Raw genomic sequence first — 24368 nt, forward strand, 5'->3', positions numbered from 1 at the left:
TTATTTAAGAACTTTTATCGGCAAATGCAAATTTTGAACTTAATTTTTTTGTAGTTACACTGCAAAAAAAGATTTTCAAGAAAAATAATTCTTAGTATTTTTGTTTCGTTTTCAATAAAAATATCTAAAAATTCTTAAATTAAGATGCTTTTTCTTGATGAGCAAAACGACCCAAGAAAATAAGTTTAGTTTATTAGACCAAAATTTAAGTGATTTTGTGCATAAAACAAGCAAAAAAAAAAAAAAATGCTTACCTCATTGGCAGATTTTTTGCTTATTTTATGCACAAAACCACTTAAATTTGATATTTTTGGTCTAAAAACTAGACTTATTTTCTTGGGTCGTTTTGCATATCAAGAAAACGCATCTTAAATTTAAGAATTTTTAGATATTTTTACTGAAAACAAGACAACAATACTAAGATTTTTTTTAAACAAACAAACAAACAAACAAACAAACAAACAAACAAACAAACAAACAAACAAACATCAGAATAACATTTGTTAGACTAATAAGCTAACCAAAATGCATTTTAGACTAAATTATAAATAAAATCAATTACCACAGAAACATTTAAGATTTTGTATTTTTATTTTAAAACAGCCATTTACAAATAACTTTGTAACAGCAAACATTTTACATTCAAAAACGAGCAAACAATTGTCTAGGGGGGAAAAGATACGCGAAATAGACTTCTAATCACAGAGATACAGTGAAAATAGCTAGCAGAGACAAACTGTGTTAAGAGGCGTAATTGAAAAGCAATGTGCATTCAATTTTAAAAAAGTATAAAACTAAAAATTCCCTTAAACAGATAAGGGAAAAAATCCTGCACCTATTTTAAGTCTTTTTTAATGTTAAATTCAGTGCAAAGGAATAAAACATGTGATTGCCAGAACAGAAAGAAAGTCCCTTAAAACTGATGCAGTTTTTCTCTTGCTATTTAATTCTACGTCAATCGGTGCAGCGCCGGCACTGTACGACAGCTCTACAATTTCATTATCTAACAAGAGGGGGAGACATTGTGCCAATCCACCTCAGCTTTCCTTGCTAACTCATCTGAGATCAGCATTTCTGAACACTGAAAATATATCTAAAAGGCCATATTTCATACATGTATAAAGCTACACAGTTTTGCAGCTCAGTCAGGTGTTTATGTATAACTTTAGGGACCCTATGTATTTAGATAACATATGTTCATTTAAATTTAAATTTGTTCCTTCGCGGTTTAGGCAGTCTTTACTTCATTAAGTTGTGCACATGGGGTTTCTATAAATATATATCTATTAGTTTCCTTTCTTGACTAAACTATGTACATCCTAGGCAAAACGATGCGAACTGCAAGTAGTTTGGATGAGTATACACTTCCTTCATCTTAACTATTAACACGTACCTGTGCACTAACGCCCATAAAACAAGAGAAGTCAGGCAGAACTTTGAAACGCCTGAATTCGATCTGCGGAAGCGGTTGCAAGCGTGATACTGACCGTGGTACAAAACTCATCACGTGTGTCCGCGTGGTAGGACACAGTAAAAAAAATAATAAGTACAAATGTAGAAATGTCTTAGTTACAGACGGACTCTGTGTGGCATCACTGAATCTCATCCAGCCTATCTGCTTGAAAAGAGCCGGAGGTGTGAACATCTCTCAGTCATGATAAATGTTTTAGAAAACACTTGAGAAGATATTGTTAACAGGTATAAATAATATGCAATTACAAAATATAAATAAATATGTCACTTATTTAAAATATAAATAAGGAAAGATGCCATTGTTGCCACGCACAAAGAAGAATAAGAACAGATTTTGGAATTCAACTTTCAGCAAATGACATGGGGCGGAGGCATACAATATTTTTTGTAACAACCATGACATTAAAACGAAACCTTACGTGTATGTCTGAATTATTCCACTACCGAGTCGTCTGTAGTTTGCAGTCATGAAGTGTTTTTGTTCATTCATCAGTGAATTAGGGCATGTAGTGTAAAGACAAGCCTTGTCCAAATCTTCAGCTTGTGCTTGATATTTGACAATTATTGTGCCCTACATGGTCACGATAAACACAACAGCGTCCAACTATTTACACTAACTCATATAAACTTGAACATTTGGCAAAAACCAAAAGCATGTAGTCTTTTGGACCAACCTGTAGTTTAAAAGCCTGAGGGCTAAGGCACCAAATACTTCTAGCATGCACAGCGCCCTCTTCTGTTAGCCAGTGTAAATCCTCAAAGTGTCCAGTGTTGGCTTTTAAACCCACTGCTACAGAGAAAGAAATCTCCATGGTTGGCACTTGAGATCCATTAAAGGAAGATTATGCCACAAGAGGTTTTTTAACGGTTATAAAGTCTTCACTCGGATCTGTAAAAGCCTTTATCTAAAGCTTTAGAGACTATTTGTTCGGCTGAATATCTCTGATTCAGGTCCAGCAGAGACTGAAGTAAGGTGTTGATGTCCGCTCGAAGCCCCTCCTTCTGCATCCAAACTTGCAGAAGGTTGTAGACTTTGTCTTCGGGATTCTGCGTCTCGGCCATCTTGATCGAGTTGTCGCTCACGCCGATGCTACGGAAGAACTTGTTGAGGATCCGAACGTCAAGGGCGTCGAAAAGGTCGAAGCTCTTCCTCAGAGACTCCTCCTCACCTATTAAAGCCAAAGAGATGAAACGTTAAAATTGGTTTAATGGAATATGCACTGGAAATTAATTGGGAATCAGGAAGCTTTGGATTTCTTACGTGCAATTAAAAATGTAATATTCATTTAAGATTAAGCTAGCTCTTTGGCTCCTAAATCACTTAATTGGATTCAGTCATGAAAGGACAAAAAGAAACCAAAAACTTTTGCTGGGTTGTACAATGTCTAGTAAAAAGGTCCCTACACTGCAAAAAATGATTCTCAAGAAAAAACATTCTTAGTATTTTTGCTTGATTTCAGCAAAAAAAAAAAAAAAAAAAAAATTTCTTAAAGGTGCTATTTATTGATGAGCAAAACGACCCAACCAGTTTTTAGACCGAAGATATCACATTTAAGTGATTTTGTGCATAAAACAAGCAAAAAAAATCGGCCAGTGGGATAAGCAAAAAAATCTTGAACATTTTTCTTAAACACTAAATTCAAGAAAAATTCAAGAAAAATTTGTTTACCCCATTGGCAGATTTTTTTTTGCTTTTTTATGCACAAAATCACTTAAATTGGATATTTTTGGTCTAAAAACTAAACTTATTTTCTTCGGACTTTCTTACTTAGTATTTTTGTCTTGTTTTCAAATATCTAAAAATTCTTAAATCAAGATGTATTTTCTTGATGAGCAAATGACCTAAGAAAATAACTGTAGTTTTTAGGCAAACATATCAAATTTAAGCTAATTTTTGCCTAAAACAAGCAAAAAAATCTGCCAATGGAATAAGACATTTTTTGCTGATTTTTTTTCTTGTAATAAGTAAATTCAAGAAAAAATGTCTTTTTCCATTGGCAGATTTTTTCTGACTTCTTTCTGACTTTCTGTATTTTTGTCTTGTTTTCAGTTAAAATATCTAAAAATTCTTAAATTAAGATGTATTTTCTTGATGAGCAAAATCACCTAGGAAAATAAGTCTAGTTGTAGACAAAAAATATAAACTTTGGGTAAAATAGTGCTTAAACAAGCAAAAAATCTGCCAATGAATTTTTTTTGCTTTTTTAAGCACAAATTTTATATTTTAGTCTAAAAACTTAGACTTATTTTCTTAGGTCATTTTGCTCAAGAAAATACATCTTTAAGAATTTTTATTTGTACTGAAAAAAGACAAAAATACTAAGTAAGAAAGTGTATTTTTATGTTTACAGTAAAAATATCTAAAATATTTTCTTGATGAGCAAAATGAAAATGTGTAGTTATTAGACAAAAAATATACAATTTAAGTGAATTTGTGCTTAAAATAAGCAAAAATAAGGAGAAATGTTTTCTTGAATTAAGTGGTTAAGAAAAAAGTAAACTTATTTCAAGATTTTTTTTCCTCACCCCATTGACAGATATGTTTGCTTGTTTTAAGCACAAATTCACTTAAATTGTATATTTATTGTCTAAAAACTAGACTTATTTTCTTAAGTCATTTTGCTCAAGGCAATACATCTTAGTTTAACAATATTTGTACTGAAAACAAGACAAAAATACAAAAAAAAGAAAATTAAGAAAGGCATTTTTTGCAGAGCACTAGATATTAGTGTATTAGTACCTTAAAGGTACATTTTGGTACCAAATGTATACATATCTGTACCTAAATGGTATATATTAGGACCTTTTTGAGGGGTGCCGCCCCAGTGACAGCTAGGACCATTTTAACAATTTTCTTCTGGCAGTGTACTTCGATTTAACTTTGGTTTAGGTGATTTTGAATTGTTTGTAAAAGCTTTAAATAAAAATATTGAATCTTACCAAGAAGAGGAACAAGCTTTCTGAGTGGACCATCATCCTACAGATAAAGAAAACATCAATCATTATTATGCTGCATTTCTCTGTTTAAACTGTATGGGGGCGTTCACACCAGAGGCGAATTTTCCGAAGCTGGTTTCTGTCATTTACTGTAGTTTTTATCACGCTGATTTAATTCAAATTTGTTTTTAAAATAAGTTTGTTTTTTAGTTAGCTATGTAATCCTATAAAAACGGTGGTGTGACATCATGATTGACAGCTGTGATATGTGCATTCTGCGAGGGCGGGGCCTTGATTTCATGGCTTTACTTCCTGCTCACTACTGTGCAGGACTGGTCCCGAAATCGCTCAAGATGACTCAAGATGTCAGGCCATATCGGGACCCTGGCGGCTTCACTTTTTACCAATGGAAGAGAGTGAATGGACGTTGTCCATCTTTTTTCTACAGCCTATGGGTGGCACATATGATTGAAAAATCAGGACTTTGGTGGATATTCGTGCCACTTTAACTAATCAGGAGCTTGCTCTAGTAGTGATGTGATTACGACGTAGCAAGCGCAGGCAAAACAATGGAGGACAAATTGTCATCACTACATATGTACACCCGGAGCTGTATGATGCATCTTTTTCGTAATATATACACACACTAACAAACTAGCTAAACTAGGCAAATTGAGAGTTTTCGCGTCTGAATTTCCTGCGCGAATGGCGAAAGTTAACATAAAAGTTAACTATTCAAGTATCACAATACACGCAAATATTGTGATTTATTCGTTTCATTCGCGTCTGGTGTGAAAGCACAGTATGAAAGGACCTTATTCTTACTAACCTGTGAACACGTCTCTGTTTCCCTCATTGGCTGTCTTTGGGCTGGAGGGCTTGGCTGAGGTGAGTCCCCATTACACATGTTTAGAGGGATGGCAGACAGGCTCGTTTGGGAAGAGCTGGTCGTGTTTGGCAAGCTGTCGCCCAATCCCCGATCATCATCTTCCACGGGCATGCTCTTGCTCGTTTCCTGGGTTTCTTGAGACAACAATGGGCGGGACTCTGGACGTTCCACCTCCGTTCTCTCTAGTCCAGCATTGCGGCTGTTCTCTTGCTCCTCATCGGATTTTGGGCACACAACATCCTGAGTGATGTGAAAAGCAAACGATTAAAATCACACAATTACAGCTGAAAGTTTAGAGGGTAAAATAAAAAACTAATAAAATTTAATATGGCACAGCATGACACTTACGATTGGAACCTTCACCTCATTCAAATCAGCAGTTTCTGAAACAAAGATGACAATAAAAAATGACATTTATATTTTAATACTATTCGAATGTAATTCTCAAGGTGAATTTTTTTTGTTAAAAAAATCTTGTTACAAAAAAGTTTTTGGAATGTCTTTGACAGAGAAAAATATTTTTGACATACCACTTTGTCTACGTTGGCGCTTTTTCCAGATAAACCAAAGTAGGAGCACGACCAGAAGCACCAAGATCAACAACGGTACAACAACGACTAAAGAAAACCAGAAAAACTAATTTAATCCTTCGGTTCTGTAGCTAATATCTAAAATTATTTATCAATGATATGGGCACTTATATTAGGTTTCATTTATATGCATTACTAAAACACAAGTGCTTGCCTGCAACTATAGGCCCACTGTCACTGGACGGCGTTGGCTGGCCCGATGGTTCTTCCGTTGGACCTATAGTCCGTTTCCTGCACTTTGCATTGGACGTGGCTGTGCATTTGCTCACTACTTCCTCATCATCTTTGCACCTGCAAAACCAAAGACATAAGGACTTTTAAAAGGGTGTGAAGGGTGAAGACTTTAAATCTGAATTTTTAAATGACTGTCATTATGAATAGCACGGTAAAGGCCCAAGGGGGTGATTCAGTGGACAGGAAATCTGAGTCATTGGCTGATCTAAGGTGGGGGGCTTAAGGGTTAAAGGGACACTCCACTTTTTAAAAAAATATGCTCAATTTCCAGCTTCCCTAGAGTTAAACATTTGAATCTAACCGTTTTGGAATACATGTAGCCGATTTCCGGGTCTGGCGCTAGCACTTTTAGCATAGCTTAGCACAATCCATTGAATCTGATTTGACCATTAGCATCGCGCAAAAAAAATAACCAAAAGAGTTTCGATATTTTTCCCAATTTAAAACTTGACTCTTCTATAGTTACATCGTGTACTAAGACCGCCAGAAAATTAAAAGTTGTGATTTTCTAGGCAGATATGGCTAGGAACTATACTCTCATTCTGGCGTAATAATTAAGGACTTTGCTGCTGTAACATGGCTGCAGCAGGCGTAGTGATATTACGCACTGCCCGAAAATAGTCTCCTTGGTTAGCAATAGTACACGATGTAACTACAGAAGACTCAGGTTTTAAATAGGAAAAATTTCAAAACTCTTTGGTTATTTTTGAGCGCGATGCTAATGGTCTAATCAGATTTAATGGATTGTGCTAAGCTATGCTAAAAGTGCTAGCGCCAGACCCGGAAATCGGCTAAATGTATTCCAAAACGGTTAGATTCAAATGTTTAACTCTGGGGAGCTGGTAAATGAGCATATTTTCAAAAAAGTGGATTGTCCCTTTAAGAGGACTGCAACTGGGAGTGTCCGATTTGTCGGTCGATGGGAACGGCGTATTGCAGAACTCACTCTTTGCACTTCTTGCACACTTCGCATGGCTCGTCCGGCAAGCAGTAGAAACCACTCTTGCATTCACATTTGGTGTTGCTTGTGCTGGTGCAGTCTGCTACCACAATCTGATCTGAAATGAGAAGAGAAGAAGAGATAAGTGAGGGAGAAATGGGTGAAGGAATGAACGAGAAGTTGGACAAAAGCATCTGAGAAACTGAAAGACTGAAGAGCGCATGAATAAATTGATCCAGACTGTTTTACACCAAATCATTGTTATGAAAGACGTTTTTTGTGTAAAATTATTATTAAAACTTAATAAATACATAAAAAATGGTTGCAATGCACATCTGAAAGCAAAAACTCTAGTTATATTAAAAATTAATTCAGATTCAGAATAAATAACGATTTAATGTGTGACTGAATGCTTAGATCAATCAGAATCCAGATTTAATCTACATCAGATTCCAGAAAAAAGAATAACTTAAAATTGCTAATATTAGCTAAAAGGCGGTCTTAACTCGCACACCTCTGTGACTCAGCATGCAAAAGGGCGAAATTGGATGTGATTCATTGCCCCTCCTCATGCCACAAACAACACAGAAACTGAACAAGACACCACCTGACGCAGACACACCCAGTCATCATAAAACATCCACACACATAATCACTGCAAAAGTGCATACACGGGTAAATACGCACATTCACAAACTCATATGGCTAAAGAAAGAACACAGGAGTGGGGCCACACCTAGGCCGTGTAACGTTAGGAGATCAGATTCCCAGGAGTGATGTGTCCGGCACGGGAAACATTAGACTCGGCTCTATTCAGGGGCGCTCTGCTTATGTCCCCATCCTCATGTGAATCCTATGGGAGCCTTATTGTCTAAACGGGTGGGCGAGATTTTGTTTATGCAGGTTTGTGATGTTTACAACAGAATTTGGATCTGTGGACGATATTGTGGGAGAGAGGCTAAGTGTTTAGGTAAATCAAATGGTTTAATAAACGGTGAACGGGGCTGTCCAATCAAAATAAACAGAAAGTAAATGAATGGCTTTGATTTCATTGTAACCAGATACAGACTAAATAGCTTTGCAGAAGAACGGGCCGTCACAGTGAAGCTTTCTGTGATGACTTCAATGTGCTTCAGACGTCCCGTCCTGTTTGCGGCTCACAGCGTGCCAAAGTTTTTCCATTTTTCGTAAAGGAGAGCCTGAATTTTCAAAAGCAAAGAATGGCGAAGCTAACACATAATCAGTTTATGAAAGCTTGTTTTGTCTAGTCTACTGTAATTTCTTGTGCCGAGGTTAATTGTTTTTGTCCAGTAGTCACTATGATGCGTTATTGCTTTCCCAGCATGCCGAAGACCATGTGTGTCCTATTATTCATTTGTATAAATTGTACATTCCTAAGTGCTCTGCTTTTCTTGAGCTCCAATGCAGACTAAAGATGGCCGTCTACTGGAAAACTTTGGATTTTGGATGTATCTCCAAGTGCCAGACACAGACTACACTAGGCACTTACTGTAGGTAAAACTTGTCACCATTTACTCGTTTCTAATCTGTATACAGAACACAAAATTATTTAGATTTTGCAGAATATCTAAACAATCAATGAATGTAAATGGTAAAGACAGCTCCCCATTCACATTCACTATACAGAAAAAGCAACTTGGATATTAAAACACAGATGGTAAATATCTGATGTGTGTTCTGCCAATGCAATAATTTTATACAGATTTGAAACGGCATTAAATCAAGTTTCATTTTTGAGTAACGTACGCCTTTAAACAGCAGGGGTCTCATTTATAAAACTGTGCATAGGATCCTTACTTAAAGTCTGCGTACACACAAAACCAAAAAATATTAAGACTTATAAAACAAAGCAACGTACCCTTTATAAATCAAAGATCACCTGCAAGTGTGCGCACATGAATCATCCTCAAATCCCACCCTGTAAGCCCATTCTCCTGTCAAATTAGTTTTTTATAAACAACCTTTGTGTGGGAACTGGCGTATGCACGTTCCCAGACCTGTTTTGTGCGTACCCCCACTTTATAAATGAGACCCCAGAACTGGCACTTTTTTAAGCAATAACCGGAGTTGATTTTTGAGAGCATTACCCCTGTGGCACTGGCTGCACTGCAGACACTGCTCCATGCCCGTAGGGTGTTCAGCATACGTGCCCTGCTTACATGGGGTACATGTGCCCTTCTCCTGATCCGTAGTACACTTCTCACTCACATAAGTGCCTGCAAACAGAAAAGACAGTGTTAAACAAATTTCATAGGAGACATTAAAGGAAAACACCACCGTTTTTTTTATATTTTACTATGTTCTTACCTCAACTTAGATGAAGTAATACATAACCATCTTTTTTCAATGCATGCACTAATCTTTGTACAGGGCATTGTGAATGTGTTAGCATTTAGCCTAGCCCCATTCATTCCTTAGGATCCAAACAGGGATGAATTTAGAAGCCACCAAACACTTCCATGTTTTCCCTATTTAAAGACTGTTACATGAGTAGTTACACGAGTAAGTATTGGCAAAAAAAATAAACTTTTGTTTGGAGCCATAGGAATGAATGGGGCTAGGCTAAATGCTAACACATTCACAAAGCGCTGTACAATATTAAGAGTGCACACATTGAAAAAAGATAGGTTTGTATTAATTCTAAGTTGAGGTAAGAACATAGTGAAATATTTAAAAAACAGTGATTTTTCCCTTAAAAAGTGAAGAGTATATGAAAATGTAATTGTGAATAATCTATAATAAAATTATTCATCTTAATTTCTCATATAAAACTATAAAAATTGATTTTCAAAACTGTAGTTTTTGACTGTGGCTTAGACAATAAATGCAGATTAAAATAAATGTCATGGGTTAATTTACTTATTTACCATGTTTTGAATGAGCTATGTTTTCAGTACCGACCTTTCTTCTGTAAGTTCTCATCGTTTGACGTGAACTTCAGTGAAGAATCATCACTGCTTACTTACCAGCTTCACAGTTCTTGCAGCAGAAGCCATTGTGAGGATATTCGTGGTTCTCCATACAGTTCAGCTGTCTTGCTGTACGGTTCTGCTGCAGCTCTCCCATTGACGCGATCTCTGCTGCCCCATGAATCCCAAGGTTCAAAGCACAGAAGAGAACAACCTACAGGAGCAAGAGCAAAAAAGATCAGAGATTTTTCCTTTATGAACATCTTGCAAATTACATTTTTTCACCCAAAGCTTAGTAATAGAAAGTAACAAACCTGCTCACCACAGACTTTTTTAGTTATTTATGACATGTTCAATTTTTGGCCGTACACTTCATCCATATATAAGAAGGTTTGAAACCCTGGTTCGATTTAGTGATGTTAAACGACCGACATGGTCATAAGTTATTGCTCAGTAGTACCAGACATTTGACGTCTAGATACACATTCACACATTTGTGCCTCTATTGTTTAAAGTAACAGGACACCACTGAGAGCGTCTCCTCTTAAACGGATAATCAGTTGACATTAAAAGATAAGATGCTTCTTCAGGAGAAACACCAGGTTTGTACTTTCACATGGTTTCAATGCTCTCTCTCCCTTTCAAATACAGATGCAATAAGAGAGGAATCCTGCGTTCTCATAGCTGACCTTGTGTGAGCAATCTAGTATTTAATTCAAACCATCTGATGTGCACATCTGTAGAGCAAAGCAAATTAACAGAGTGGGAGAGAATCTCTTATCCCGGACCAGAACAAAACCATCTACCTTCACAAAGCTCACAACGCATGCAATGCATGACGCAAAACACATTTTATATTAAAATTACACAACTTAATGCATTAAGACAACATATTTTTGCTTAAAATGGACGCTCCCCTAGAGTTAAACATTTGATTCTTACCGTTTTGGAATCCATTGAGCCGATCGCCACTTCTAGCATAACCCATTGAATCCGATTAGACCATTAGCAATGCGCAAAAAAAATAACCAAAGAGTTTCAATATTTTTCCTATTTAAAACTTGACTCTTCCATAGTAACATTGTGTACTAAGATCGACAGAATTTAAAAAAAAAAATATTGCGATTTTCTAGGCAGATATGGCTAGGAACTAGTATGCTCATATTTTGGCGTTAATATCAAGGACTTTGCTGCCGTAACATGGCTGCAGGAGGCGCAAAAATATTAAGCTGTGCCCGAAAATAGTCCCCTGCTATTGAAAGGTACTACTTTTAGCATAGCTTAGCACAATCCATTGAATGTGATTAGACCATTAGCATCGTCTAGTGATATTACGCACTGCCAGAAAATAGCAGGGGACAATTTTTGTCTGCTGTGTAATATCATTGCACCTCCTGCAGCCATGTTGTGGCAGCAAATTCCTTGATTATTACGCCAGAATGAGAGTATAGTTCCTAACCATCTCTGCCTAGAAAATCGCAACTTTTAATTTTCCGTCTGTCTTAGTACACGATGAAACTACAAAAGTCTTTACTACAGAAGTTTTAAATAGAAAAAAATATCGAAACTCTTTGGATATTTTTGAGTGCGATGCTAATGGTCTAATCAGATTCAAGGGATTATGCTAAGCTATGCTAAAAGTGCTAGCACCAGACCCAGAGAGGAGCTGAATAGATTCCAAAATGGTAAAAAAATCTAATGTTTAACTATAGAGAAGCTGGAAAATAAGCATATTTTTGAAAAAGTGGATTGTCTCTTTAATATTTGTATTGTGTGGTAAAGAATAATAAATGTTAAAAATCGTTACTCATAATAAATCATGACACCTAAATCATTTATAGTAACAAAAACAACCTTGTCGTAAAGTTTAACCATAAGCACGTTAAAAAAACTTGATCTTTCAAGTAGCTAAACCATATGCTAATAAAATCCAATGGGTTTTAAAAATAAAAAAAGGCCTGTGTGTATCAGAGACCAGACCCATATGGGAAACGGCTGTTTCATAGATGTTCAAAGAAAACAAATGTGTGTGGGAGATAGAGAGGAAAGTAGAGACGAGTTACACACACGTTGTGTGTCAAAACTAAAGGGGAGGAAAGATATTTGGGGGTCACTGTGATCACATAGAGGGGGGTTTGTGTAAGAGAGGGAGTCAACAGCAGCTCTCTGTATGGGCTCTCTGCATGATGAGCGAGGGTCTTCAACTTCAGACGAGCACTTTATTCGGTCCCTGAGGCCTCCCTTCTTTCTTCTCCCTCTTTTCAGCGTGTCACAATGAGAAGGCCTCATTTACTGCATAACAACACACTTTAGAGCCACCACTTCAAATGTCCCACATTCTCACAGACACACAAAACCGCCGCCATACACCTTAACGGCAACTCGACACCGCTGGCTCCATCTATGGCCTACATTTCCCATTATCCTCAGAGACAAAAAGACAAAAGATAGTGAACTGGCCAATGACCAGCACTGGGAACATCGTTTATAGTACCGAACTGATGTTAAAAGAAACAATGGTAAACTTAACAAGTGCATTTATAATGTTAGGCAAGCTTTCTTGCACCTACAGCACTTTTAATACAACTATTTTTTTATTGAACTGTTGTTTGAACAGTTCCTTTAAGATTTTTATAAGCGAACGATATGAGTTTTTTGATGGCTGACGTGGATATTGAGAGATAGGGTTTAGAAAGCCGTCATGAGGCCGAAATAAATGTGAGTAGAGTACATTAGAGAAAATGGGTGAAACAAAACGAACAATTATTGCGAGTAATATTTACGAATATATCCCGCTACATAATTGAAACGTACTTAAATGCAATGCATCTCCTGAAGGCGCATGCCAGACCTTCGCATATAATGCACCGCCGGATTTTTGAAACCACACGTACTCGACAGTACACGCACACATTTCTGATTAAACATGAAATCGCAAAATTACTTGTGTCACGAGATTTTTCATGGAGGTAAAATGCTGGCCGTTTGGAGGTCGCATTTGTAGACTGCATACATCTTATAAATGGCTAACCCCTGCATACAATCACATACAATTTTTTATCCAATTTGCCTTCCAATGTATTAATTCCTTGCAATAAAAGTCACATAAAAAGTCAAAAAGTTGCAGCTGTATTAATTTCTAATTTATTCATCAATGTGAATTAAAGATCAAGTTTAGCACATTGTAATGTGTGATACATTATTGCATGCAGTGTGCTTTGACTATATACCGCACATTTTGGATGTATCTGCCCAACATCTGGGTATTCCATAAATATAGACCATTTGCATACTGTGCACAACGCATACTGCAGAGTAGTACAGAATAGTACTATGGTGGTAGTGTGATTCTGCCTTAGTCTTACTTTTCACATGCCGTAATGTTTACAAGTTTCTGCAATGAGGCTGATAAACTGTTACATAAAAAGTTTTAGCTGTTATGACAACACAATACGGATCAATCCAAGTAGAATAGCAACAGTGTTGCTAAAACAGACAGGCCACCAGCGGGAACATACAGCAAAGTAACAACAGATTGTTACTTGTAAACTAGTATCAAATACAGCTGAACAGCTGCGTTAAGTCACTGCAGAGCACAGGGGTATTAGGGAATATGCTGAAATGCAATACAGTGGCAACAGCCATAAGCCTGGCCAACTTTTAATATGGTCAAAATTGCGTATTTGCAGATGAACCAATCTTTAAAAGCTGAAATAAACAAACATCCCTCTAAACAAGAGAAAGAAAGAGAGAGAGAGACACTCATATTTGTGGTTAAAGATGTAATGTTTGGAACTTGCTGAAGTGTACAATGGTCTTCTTGTTGAAAGACAGGTCAAGTCGATCAGCCTTGAGGGTAATGAAAGTCACTGAGGGTCTACAGACAGTAAAACTCATCTTCAAGACAATGAAACTGCAAGAAGAGGTTGCATGGCTAACCCGACGTACGTGTGAGAGCCAAAGTGTGTGTGTTGGAGGGAAGTCTGAGACAAACTTTGGCTCCAGTGGAAGTCTCTGGATATCAGCCATGCCTTGTTGTTCTAAGGGAGTTTCCTGGATCGAGCAGCGCACTCGAGCTGCGTTCTCTCCTCGCTCGCGTCAGACTTTCCACAGACGTCCGCGCACACACACACACGCACAATCGCACCATTTAGACACAGCCGTCGGGAGGTGGGGTCAGAGAGCGCCGGCTATGAAGTGGTGGAGGAATCTGAAGAGAACGAGTGAAGCAAGAGAGATACAATAGACGGAGTGTGAGAGACAGACAGAGAGGGTAGACGCATAAGAGTTTGGGAAGAAAAGAAAAATGGAGAGTGAAGGATTTTTCGGACTCCACAATGACACTGGGGCCATTCAGGCGAGCGGAGCATTAAAACTCACGCTAATGATCTCAACACAACACACTTTCTCACACCCAAACACACACATTCCACAAAGTCTACAACTTTCCCAGACGGTGCAAGAAGTTCGTAGCGGGTGAAGCGTGAGCAACAGTTTGCAGCTAGCTGAAAAATTAAGAGTTGTGTTAATGTCCGACACCTGTTCCCTTATCCCCCCTAACACATGTACAACGTCACGCAAGCCCATCTGGGCCAAAGTTCACTAATCTGTCGATGACATCATTCAACAGACGAAGAATAGACCAATGACAGTGGAGCCGGTTTAAAAAACATCTATATTCCAGGAGCTCATTAAAAACCAGTCGAAACAACTTTCCTAACTGCATGTTAGACCTCTGTGCGAATCCTATGGAAACTCTGTACTCCTGTCTCCATAGCAACACTTCTGTTCACAAACAGGTGGTCTGGATTTCTTGGCATGGATTGGGAGATATGGGGGGGCATGGATGGGTGACATCACTTCCTGGTTGCACATTCCTGACCTGTGAATCACGAACTGTGAATGTCAGCTTTCACTAGAACTAACTTGTCAGCCTGACAGCGCCTAACTAAACTATGAACAAACAAAACAAAATCAGACGTAATGATTGGCTGTTTACCGAAAAGGGAAAAGATGTGCTGACGCACTTTAGTAGTTTTTCCAGCTTCTGTCGGCTTTGGTAAACAACAATGTGACTTCCTTGTTGTTTATAATGTTAGACAATTGTATCTTATTTTGCCAAGAGGGCTTTTTAAGTAATACTAGGACTAGACAAGCATTTATCTTAAGTTAAATTTAATTAAAAGTAATGTATTACTATAAAAATGTATAGGTAAAATAAAGTTTAAATATTTAAATCCAATTTAATAAAGAAGTAATCAGATCACAAAAAAATTAGAATAATCACTGTTGTAGCATCTTATACATTATATACATAGGGGCAGATTCCTGGACAGATTTTAGATTAATCAGGGTTTCCCGCAGCACTTTTCAGTTCGGGCGGCCCACCTAAGCTGGGATACCCTACCACCTTAACTAGGTCGTCCAAAAAAAAAATTCCACCAAACTACAACATGGCCAAAATGACAGAAAGACATGGTCCGTCACTGTCTGGAGGTTAATTAGCCTGTTGATAAAACATTTAATTCATTAATAATCTAGTATGTGTTCATTTTCTGTCATAGTTTCTTCAAAATTGAGTTTTATTTGAGTGTTTTAAATAAAATATTTTCATCATTGATTGCCACGCCCCCGGCCCGCCCACCTGCACAACCCTACCACCTTAACTAACAAATTTTCTGCGGGAAACCCTGTTAATCCAGGATTAGGCCTTAGTAAATTAAACAATAGTTTTTACAAACTAACCTTACAAAAAACAATACTGGTGTGCATCTTAAGAAAAAAATTGATTTATTTTAAAATATGTCAGTGCAAGGTGTTTTTAAATTAAGGCAGCTACAACATGCATTTTAATCTGGGATTATGGTAAAACCTGACCTGTCCGGGAAACACCCCATAGTGTTGCATCAGCAATACAATTTTCATCCAAATTAGAATAATGATGAAAGACATGCTATGTTATTATCCATTGTTTAGAAAACTACTCCTGTCCAGATAATTTTTGTAAAATGCAATATGCGATAGCAAACAAAATGCAATATGACCATTCTTTTTTAAAACAAATTTAAATCGTATTAAAAAAGTAATTATATAACCAACATTCATATCTTAAGGAAAATATTTCAACATTCATATTTCAGCATCACAACAATTCAGTAAGTGAAGAGCTTGTTTTAGTGTTGAATTAAATAAATAAGAAATTTAAACAAACAAACAAAAAAAGAGCATCATGCACAATTGCACATGCACGTATATCCCAACTAACACCCACATGCCATTAGGGCTGTCACTTTTGTGAAAAAATCATTTTCGATTTTTAATATATAAGTGTTCATTGAATCGATTGTAAAATCGATTTTCCATGTCTAAAAAAGACGTTTCCATTTTCAACGCCAAATAACAGACAAATGTAAAGAGAGCGCCTGAAACGCACAAGTCAGCAATATTTCTTATTCATTGTCATAAAGTTTCGTGCAGAATAAAAACAGCAACAGTAGTGCTACATTCTCTAAAAAAATATGCAGAGTGGACTGCTGGCATAAATGAAAAACATTACTGCAGGCTTCAAACGGCTGCTTTTATGATTTAGGCAATTCAAAAAATATTTTAAATAATGATTCGATCCATTTCAAACAACTGTTCAAAAATGAAACTTTAAATAGACTTACTTGAAGTTGAGAACATGCTGTGTATTTTTTTTATTAAACGTAACCGACACTTAGGCGGCACTAGGCAGGCATAATGAAATGCGCAAAAAGACTAGGGCCATTACAAATTATTGGTCAGGAAAACAAGTCGATCAACATTTTAGGGGTCCAGAGCAGAGTGCTTTTCATTCACTATATGTCCATCAGAAGACGCACTCCGACCGCACTGATGTCCCAGGGAAACTCGGGTACTTCGTTGCCAGCTGCGTATTTCGATTTTCCAATCTTCCATAATTCTTTTAAAATTAATAGTGTAAATATTTGGTTAAAATCGATTGCCTATTTTCGTTTTCGAAACTTTTTTTTGGTTGTTTCGATCGATTAAGCAATCGATTTTCGAACGAAAAGTGACAGCCCTACATGCCATATACTATATTTTCTGCATATATTACCCAACCTAAAACCTTGACCAAACGTTACTTTTTGAAGTATTAAGGGGACATTTCACAAAACTTTTTAAAGAATGTGGCTTCCCCAGAGTATGTATGTGAAGTTCTAGCTCAAAAACCATACACATAATTTATTATAGCATGTTAAAATTGCCACTTCGTAGGTGTGAGCAAAAACATACTGTTTTTGGGTGTGTCCTTTAACATGCAAATGAGCTGATCTCTGCACTAAATGGCAGTGCTGTGGTTGGATAGTGCAGATTAAGAGGCGGTATTATTATAATAAGATCCCCTTCTGACATCACAAGGGGAGCCGAAGTTACTGGCTTTCATTTCACATTTTCTAGGTTGATAAAAGCACTGGGGACCCAATTATAGCACTTAAACATGAAAAAAGTCAGATTCTCAATCATATGTCCCCTTTAAAAATAAATTGCTCCAATGCGATATGCATATCACGGTATGCATGTTTGCGATAATTCTATTTTGGTATATTGCACAGCCCTATTTGAGAACAACGACAAAAGTTACACAGTGGTGTAGGGACGGAGGTCAACCAATAACCCTGACCAGTTAGAAAGATAAGACCGGAACAAACTCAATGCAGACCGGCTTTTTCCTGCTTTCCCAGGCAATCCATTTATACAGGAGGAAACATCAGCAAGATCTCTGGACTCCAAGGTCTAAAATCAGAGCAATATGCTTATCAGAAAGAACATCCTTTAAGGCAGCATAAAATGACAACTTAAATAAGACAGGAAATGCTCACAAACTTGCACACATACTCACAGCGTCCAGCGCTGTGTCTGCGGTAAGCCTTGGCCTGTAATAGGTGGTCAAGATGCAAACCAGCACGGTAACCTTAACTTCCACAATGAGAGTACTCCAAACCCACAATCACTTCAGACATGGCAGCACACCATCATGGCGTGTTCGAAACACTGGGGATGCCCTTTTCCATCCAAACGAGTAATTATTGGATATGCAAAGAATGACTGGAGAACACGATCTGAAAATGGCTAAAATCGTTGCAGAAAAACAAACAAGGAACAGCTGGATCTCGCTCATCGAAATGAGTTGCCAATATGTCTGAGAAAAACCCGATCTCAAGGTCTTACCCATAATTAAAAGGAAAACAAGAGAGGGCTGACCCCAAAACACGGCGGTTACCCAAAAGTACAACCAAAAGTTGTGTTATTTGCAAACGGAATGAATGGGTTTCGTCTCACTGGCTGACCACCAAAGTAAACGTAAATCGAGTGCTGCGTACACACAAGCACTTATGAATGAACTGCTTAATGCCAATAAGGTCATACAGCAAACAACTACGGTGAACAAAGTTCAAAGAGACCTGAGTTAGCGTGCTGGCTTCCTCTCGCTATGACCTAACAATTGAATTTACAAACGCACACTGCCAGCTCTCTACTATTAGGCAAAAACAAGAAACCTTCATTGTTCAAAAGAAACCCATTTCCACAAGCGAATGGCCAACTGTACGTCTTTATCTGACTATAAATCTGTTTCATACTCGCACATGCTGTTGGCACAATGTCCCACGAGTGAAGAATGGGGTTACGCAGGTTGTACTGAATTACACTACAACAAGGCTGTCAGTCATTCAGGTCTGCTGCGTGTGCGTGCTTGATCAATTATAACAACATCCGCGCTACATGTGCCATACAGTGAGTTTCTTTATGTGTGACTATTGGAATTGGCAGACAGGCAGACCTTCTTTTCTCGTACGCAACAGATGATTCCTATCAGAGCTGTCGGTTAAGGGAAGACACACCGCTCTTCATTACTTTCAGTGCTCCGGAACCTTATGGAATCATGTGCTTCCAATTATCAGCCGATCCCTGTCTTTAAAGCATAATAACAACAGGATGTACTGCACAAGGATAGAGAAATGAAAAAAAAATAGAACTTTTAAGATTATTTTGTTTATAGCATAACACAGGAAAGACTTGAATTTTGATTTATTTTCATAATTGACTAAAGAGTTTACAAATACTGTATATTTTAGCCAGTCTTTAAGCCTTACAGGGACATTCACTTTTTTTTAAAATATGCTAATTTTCCAGCTTCCGTAGAGTTAAACGTGATTCTTACAGTTTTGGAATCCATTCAGCTGATCTCCGGGTCTGGCGCTAGCACTTTTAGCATAGCTTAGCACAATCCATTGAATCAGATTAGACCATTAGCATCGTCTAGTGATATTACGCACTGCCCAAAAATAGCCCCCTTGGTTACTTTCAATAGCAGGGGACTATTTTCGGGCAGTGCGTAATATCAATACGCCTGCTGCAGCCAAGTTACGGCAGCAAAGTCCTTGATTATTACGCCAGTTGAGAATATAGTACCTAGCAATACCTGACTAGAAAATCGCACTTTTAATTTTCTGTCGCTCTTAGTACACGATGTAACTACAGAAGAGTCAAGTTTTAAATTGGAAAAATATTGAAACTCTTTGGTTATTTTTTAGCACGATGCTAATGGTCTAATCAGATTCAATGGATTGTGCTAAGCTATGCTAAAAGTGCCAACACCAGACCCGCAGATCAGCTGAATGGATTCCAAAACGGTAAGAATCAAATATTTAACTCTAGGGGAGCTGGAAAATAAGGCATATTTTTTTTTAAATAAGTGGAGTGTCCCTTTAATGTGACACATTTCTAAGATGCATTCTTGTATTCAAAGCAGTTAGACATGGCAAAACCAATCAACAAAATGCAAGGACTTTTTGACACATTTTAAATGATGACATGACTCAAATACAACAGGACGATTGTTCCAGAACAAAAAATAATAATAAGTTGGATACGAACGTGACCCATCCCCAACACTTGTGAGGCGGCGGGCTATGACTTCAATAAGTGGGATGTTTTACGATACTTTTGCAGCAAGGAGATAAAACGCATACCGCTTTTCAAAACAACGCAAACTGTGGTGAGGTCACAGCTGTTCCTTTGATGTAGTACAGTATGATACGGTCAGTCATACTGAACCTTGAGCTCTACCTAAAACACAGATCATGTGCAGGCGCACTAAAAAAGGCAAATGCGCATACACAAACACACAAACTAGCATCTTGGGTATGAGCGTGTGAAAATCTGTAAATGGCTCCTCTCGGGGAACACAGGAAACAGTCAGACAATGTGGAGGCTTCATTTGGAGTTCACATTCATGCTGGGCCACACACACACACACACACACACACACACACACACACACACACACACACACACACACACACACACAATACAAGTCTAACTACATGTCTGCAAACTACCAACTTGAACTTGCACTTATTTAACCACATATTTTAATAACCAATTGTTGTCTTCAAATAGTTGACTTGTGACATCATTTAAAACCACAAACACATTTGTGATTTGAGATGGGTCACGGTTGCAGACTGCTAGATTAGTGAGACTGTCTAGTATATCAAGATTTTCTCCTTTTTGATTGATTCTCAGCTTTACATATTAATATTTATCCACCAAAAATCACCATGTTACAGCTACACACATTCTTTGGCTTTTGCATTGCTGTTTTTGAGCATCCCGCCACGAACAGTGTGTTTTAAGGACGCCAGTTCAGGCAAAAAAAGTCAACATTTTAAAAACACAAAGTCTCCTGCAGTCTGTTCCAGCACATTAAAAAATATGTTGTTTTGCACATCTTTAGCTTGGCCTAAAGGCTCTAAACCTCCCAAAAACTCTGATGAGGGGAGTGTGACTTTCCAGCCCCGCAGAGGTAACGGAGGGTTTCAAAGGCCTCAGCCGACGGATCAGGCAGGCGGTCTGCTGTCCTTAGTGAGCGTAGGAGGATATTAATAACTTGAGAAACCACGGCGGCAAGGCCTTCCTGTGGCTTTCTGTTAACACAGGGCATGGTGAATAGAAAAGAGATGGGACTGTTCAAATCACTTCCCTTTAGAAAGAGGAAAAGAGGGTGAGAAAAACAGAGAAGACAGAGGGATGACCAAAAAAGAGATCACTGATCAACTTCCTGTCTGAAAGCATTTGTGGTTTTGCACAATATGTAAAATATAAATTTATTTGGGTCATAATAAAATTATAAAATTACACCCTAAAGCTCATAGGAGCACACAGTTGCTGGTCTCTACTGACATCCATATAGTAGGAAAACCAAATACTAGGACAGTCAATAATTTTTGGTAGCCCGAAATGAATATAAGTAGCCTGAATAAAAAATACATTGTTTAATATTGATAAATCCTGGATTTCAATGTAAGCCAACTATTCCTGCCCATCCCCAGCTAACAATCTTTGGTTCCCAAAACGTTCCCCTAACGTTAGTATTTGGTTTCTAGAACGTTATTTTCCAATGTTTTTGGTTAGCCAGGAATGTTTTCTTTAAGAAAAGCTTCTAACATCATATTTTCTTAATAGCCTAGACGTGTCAAATCGATCGGAAATCACTCAAATATATTTTCCTTCTCACATATTTAAGTAAGTAACTGAAGAAAGAAAAAAGAAACGCTACATTTTAGAGAAACGTTATTTCATTAAAATAAATAACGTCATTTAGTTTTTACCCCATAGACCAACATTGTTTTAGCGGCTAAGGTAAAAACTAAATTATGTTATTTTTTTTAAATGACTTGAGTTAGCGCTTTTTTGTTGAGCACAAGAGCAAGCAGTTGCTCGTGAAGAGCAAAGCCGGGAGAAGCGCGTGCAGAGGATCGCGCGTATATCAGAAGTGCACATTTAAGCATGGGTTTAATTATGCGTTCACTTCTTTTCCTGACAAGAGGACCGAATTACATACAATATAATTATACCTAACTAAATCGGAGACAATGCAAAAAAAATGCAATTAAAATATTATTTCCTCCCCAAGGTAGCCCGACGGGCAGGGCGGAAATACATTTTGGTAGCACGACAGGAATTCACAATTGCCCCGGGACATCGGGCTAGCGATTTTGCGAGCCCTGCTTTATTTATCAAAATATCTTATTTTGTGTTTAACAAAATTAAAAGCAAAGAAACTCACATTGTGGTGAGTAAATGACAGAATTTTCATTTTTGGGTGAACTATCACTTTAAATTACAACTGTTTTAAGCTTACAGGCTAAACATCTGTTACATTTTCTCTTTTGAGATTGTAAGTTTGACAGTGGGTGTGATTCACAAGTTACTGAATCGTACCCTTACCAAACCAGATTTCAAATCACTCCTGACACTCCCAAAATCTTAAAGAAACACCTGACAAACTTGACAATACTTAACAAGCTTTCCTAGAAATGGGCTGATAAACCGGCAGATGATGCTTACTATGCTTCTCAATGAATTATAGTGAAATGCCACTACATCCAAAAGCCAGAGGGCGCTCTCATGCAGAAACTCAATATAGGCCACAGAAAAAAAAAAAAACGATTTCTACATGCATCTCCAGTTGTTCTTTAAACCTTTTCAGGTATATGATAATAAAAAATATGTATAATGATTATGTTTGATGAGGTGTTGCTTTTTTAAATGCACGTTAAAAACGACTCAAACAGTGATTTCAGATTGATAAGGACTTCCTACTGATCAAAAGCCGTAGTACATAAAAGCCGTTTCTCAATATGCGTTCTTGTCTGTACTTGCGTTCTTGTGGACTTGTGAAACGTCATCAGTCGTGGCCCAAGTACTGTTCCAATTCAAAGTTCGCATCAAGCCCAAGTTCACATAAAATCCCCGGATGTGTTCTTGATCTGCCCATTTTATCGAGGATGCATCAGAGGAGACTTGTGTGGACTTATGACAGTGAATTTTCCCAGAATGCATTTCGCGTCAGGAGTTCGTTCTTCCGAGTCTGAACTTGCAAGTTCGAACTACGAAGGACACAAGTCCGAGTTTGGCGTACTTGGTATTGAGAAACGGCTAAAGTTTTGCATAATATCGGCTGTGCAGTTGAGAATCGTTATGAGCCATGTATTATTAGTGTGTATCGGCATCTAGCGTCCCATTCCTAATCTTTAACTGGTTAACAGTGTTATAAAACTCCTCTTTGTCGTTTACATCTCTAGCTATTCCTACTTGTAAACATAGCTTTGTATACAGTGTTCATTGTTTGGTCTTAAGGCAAAATGCTCTTCAGTTGATAAATAAATATAAATGTTATGACTCGGCAAGGCTTGACCAAATGCTATAAAAAGTGACTCAAAATAACTGAATCCAAACAATGACAGGCGGAGATGAAGTGAAAAAACAACTATCACCCCTCCTTCCTAAATTTAATTACCGGCAAATATTTTCCATTTCTTCACTGTCCCTACCATGGAAACTTCTGGAGGTGAATAGCCCAGCTATGCGTCAGCGATCAAAGTCCTCTCCAATCAAAGCTTAAAAGCCGAGATGACTCAGTGTCTCTACTCTTTGTGCGACAACCCCATTGATTATCATGAACAGGTCGAACGAGTTTCAAAAGGTTTTATTGGAGAGTAACAATCGGCATCATTCTTCTCTGTTAATCTTTTAACCATTCGAATCACCATCAAAGGCAAACAAACATGCGTCAATTTTGCCAGTTTACGACAACAACCCAGCTTTTATTAAGCTTGGCTGTAATGGAATCCACTAAAGGTAGAACGTAAGCTGTGTAAACTGGCATTTTAATCCTGAGGAACATACTCCAATGGCATTACGACAACGTCACAAGTTGCCTCACTCATCAGCTCCCCTCAGTTCATCGAGCACACATTAGACGGAGGCTTTGTGCCGAATGCCTTTCTCATCACTCACAGGGCAAAAGGGTTGAGTGCGGGCCGCTGAATGCTTTCTTTTACCCATTCAGGGTGAACATTAATTCAGACGTCAGAATAAAGTAATTCTAGGTGTAAAGTTCATAAAGTTCATAAGGGCTTCAATTGCACATAACTAAAATGCTCGCTTTGCGACTGTTTTTTATGTTCATTTTTTTTTAAGTAAACCTTAAAAGTTTGTTAACATTTTCATTTACGCTTTTGACTTTTTGACAAATCTGTATCTAACGCAACCCTTGACCAATTGGACTACTGGGTGATTCTCACAAAATTATACTTATGAGGTGTCATAAAACATTTTGATAAAAAAGTAAATGCAAAGTAAGAGTATCAAAATAAGAAGCATACAGTTACAAACATCTCTTCACGTACTATTTTGCACATGATTTCAAATGACATCATACAAACCAATTTTGTTGTTTTTTCCACATTTAAGGGGAAAATTTTCATTACAGCAACGTATCCATGACTGGATTTGGGTTCTTTGACATGGAAATATTTATAATT

At 37.6% G+C, this 24368-nt stretch overlaps 1 protein-coding gene across 1 annotated transcript in view; it reads right to left on the bottom strand.

Moving 5' to 3' along the window:
• Window positions 1-572: 572 nt before the first annotated feature.
• Window positions 573-24368, bottom strand: part of tnfrsfa (tumor necrosis factor receptor superfamily, member a) — a 29576-nt gene continuing 5780 nt past the window's right edge. The window contains exons 2-10 of the mRNA XM_065244170.1: window positions 10051-10207; window positions 9172-9300; window positions 7070-7181; window positions 6044-6180; window positions 5830-5916; window positions 5648-5682; window positions 5240-5539; window positions 4414-4450; window positions 573-2642 (exon numbers count right to left, since the gene is read on the bottom strand). Of these exons, the coding sequence (XP_065100242.1) occupies window positions 2353-2642; window positions 4414-4450; window positions 5240-5539; window positions 5648-5682; window positions 5830-5916; window positions 6044-6180; window positions 7070-7181; window positions 9172-9300; window positions 10051-10207 (1284 nt within the window). The 3' untranslated portion in view covers window positions 573-2352. The remainder of the gene's footprint in view (window positions 2643-4413; window positions 4451-5239; window positions 5540-5647; window positions 5683-5829; window positions 5917-6043; window positions 6181-7069; window positions 7182-9171; window positions 9301-10050; window positions 10208-24368) is intronic.

Source organism: Paramisgurnus dabryanus, chromosome 18 (assembly GCF_030506205.2).
Source record: "Paramisgurnus dabryanus chromosome 18, PD_genome_1.1, whole genome shotgun sequence".
In the NCBI taxonomy this organism is placed as follows: domain Eukaryota; kingdom Metazoa; phylum Chordata; class Actinopteri; order Cypriniformes; family Cobitidae; genus Paramisgurnus; species Paramisgurnus dabryanus.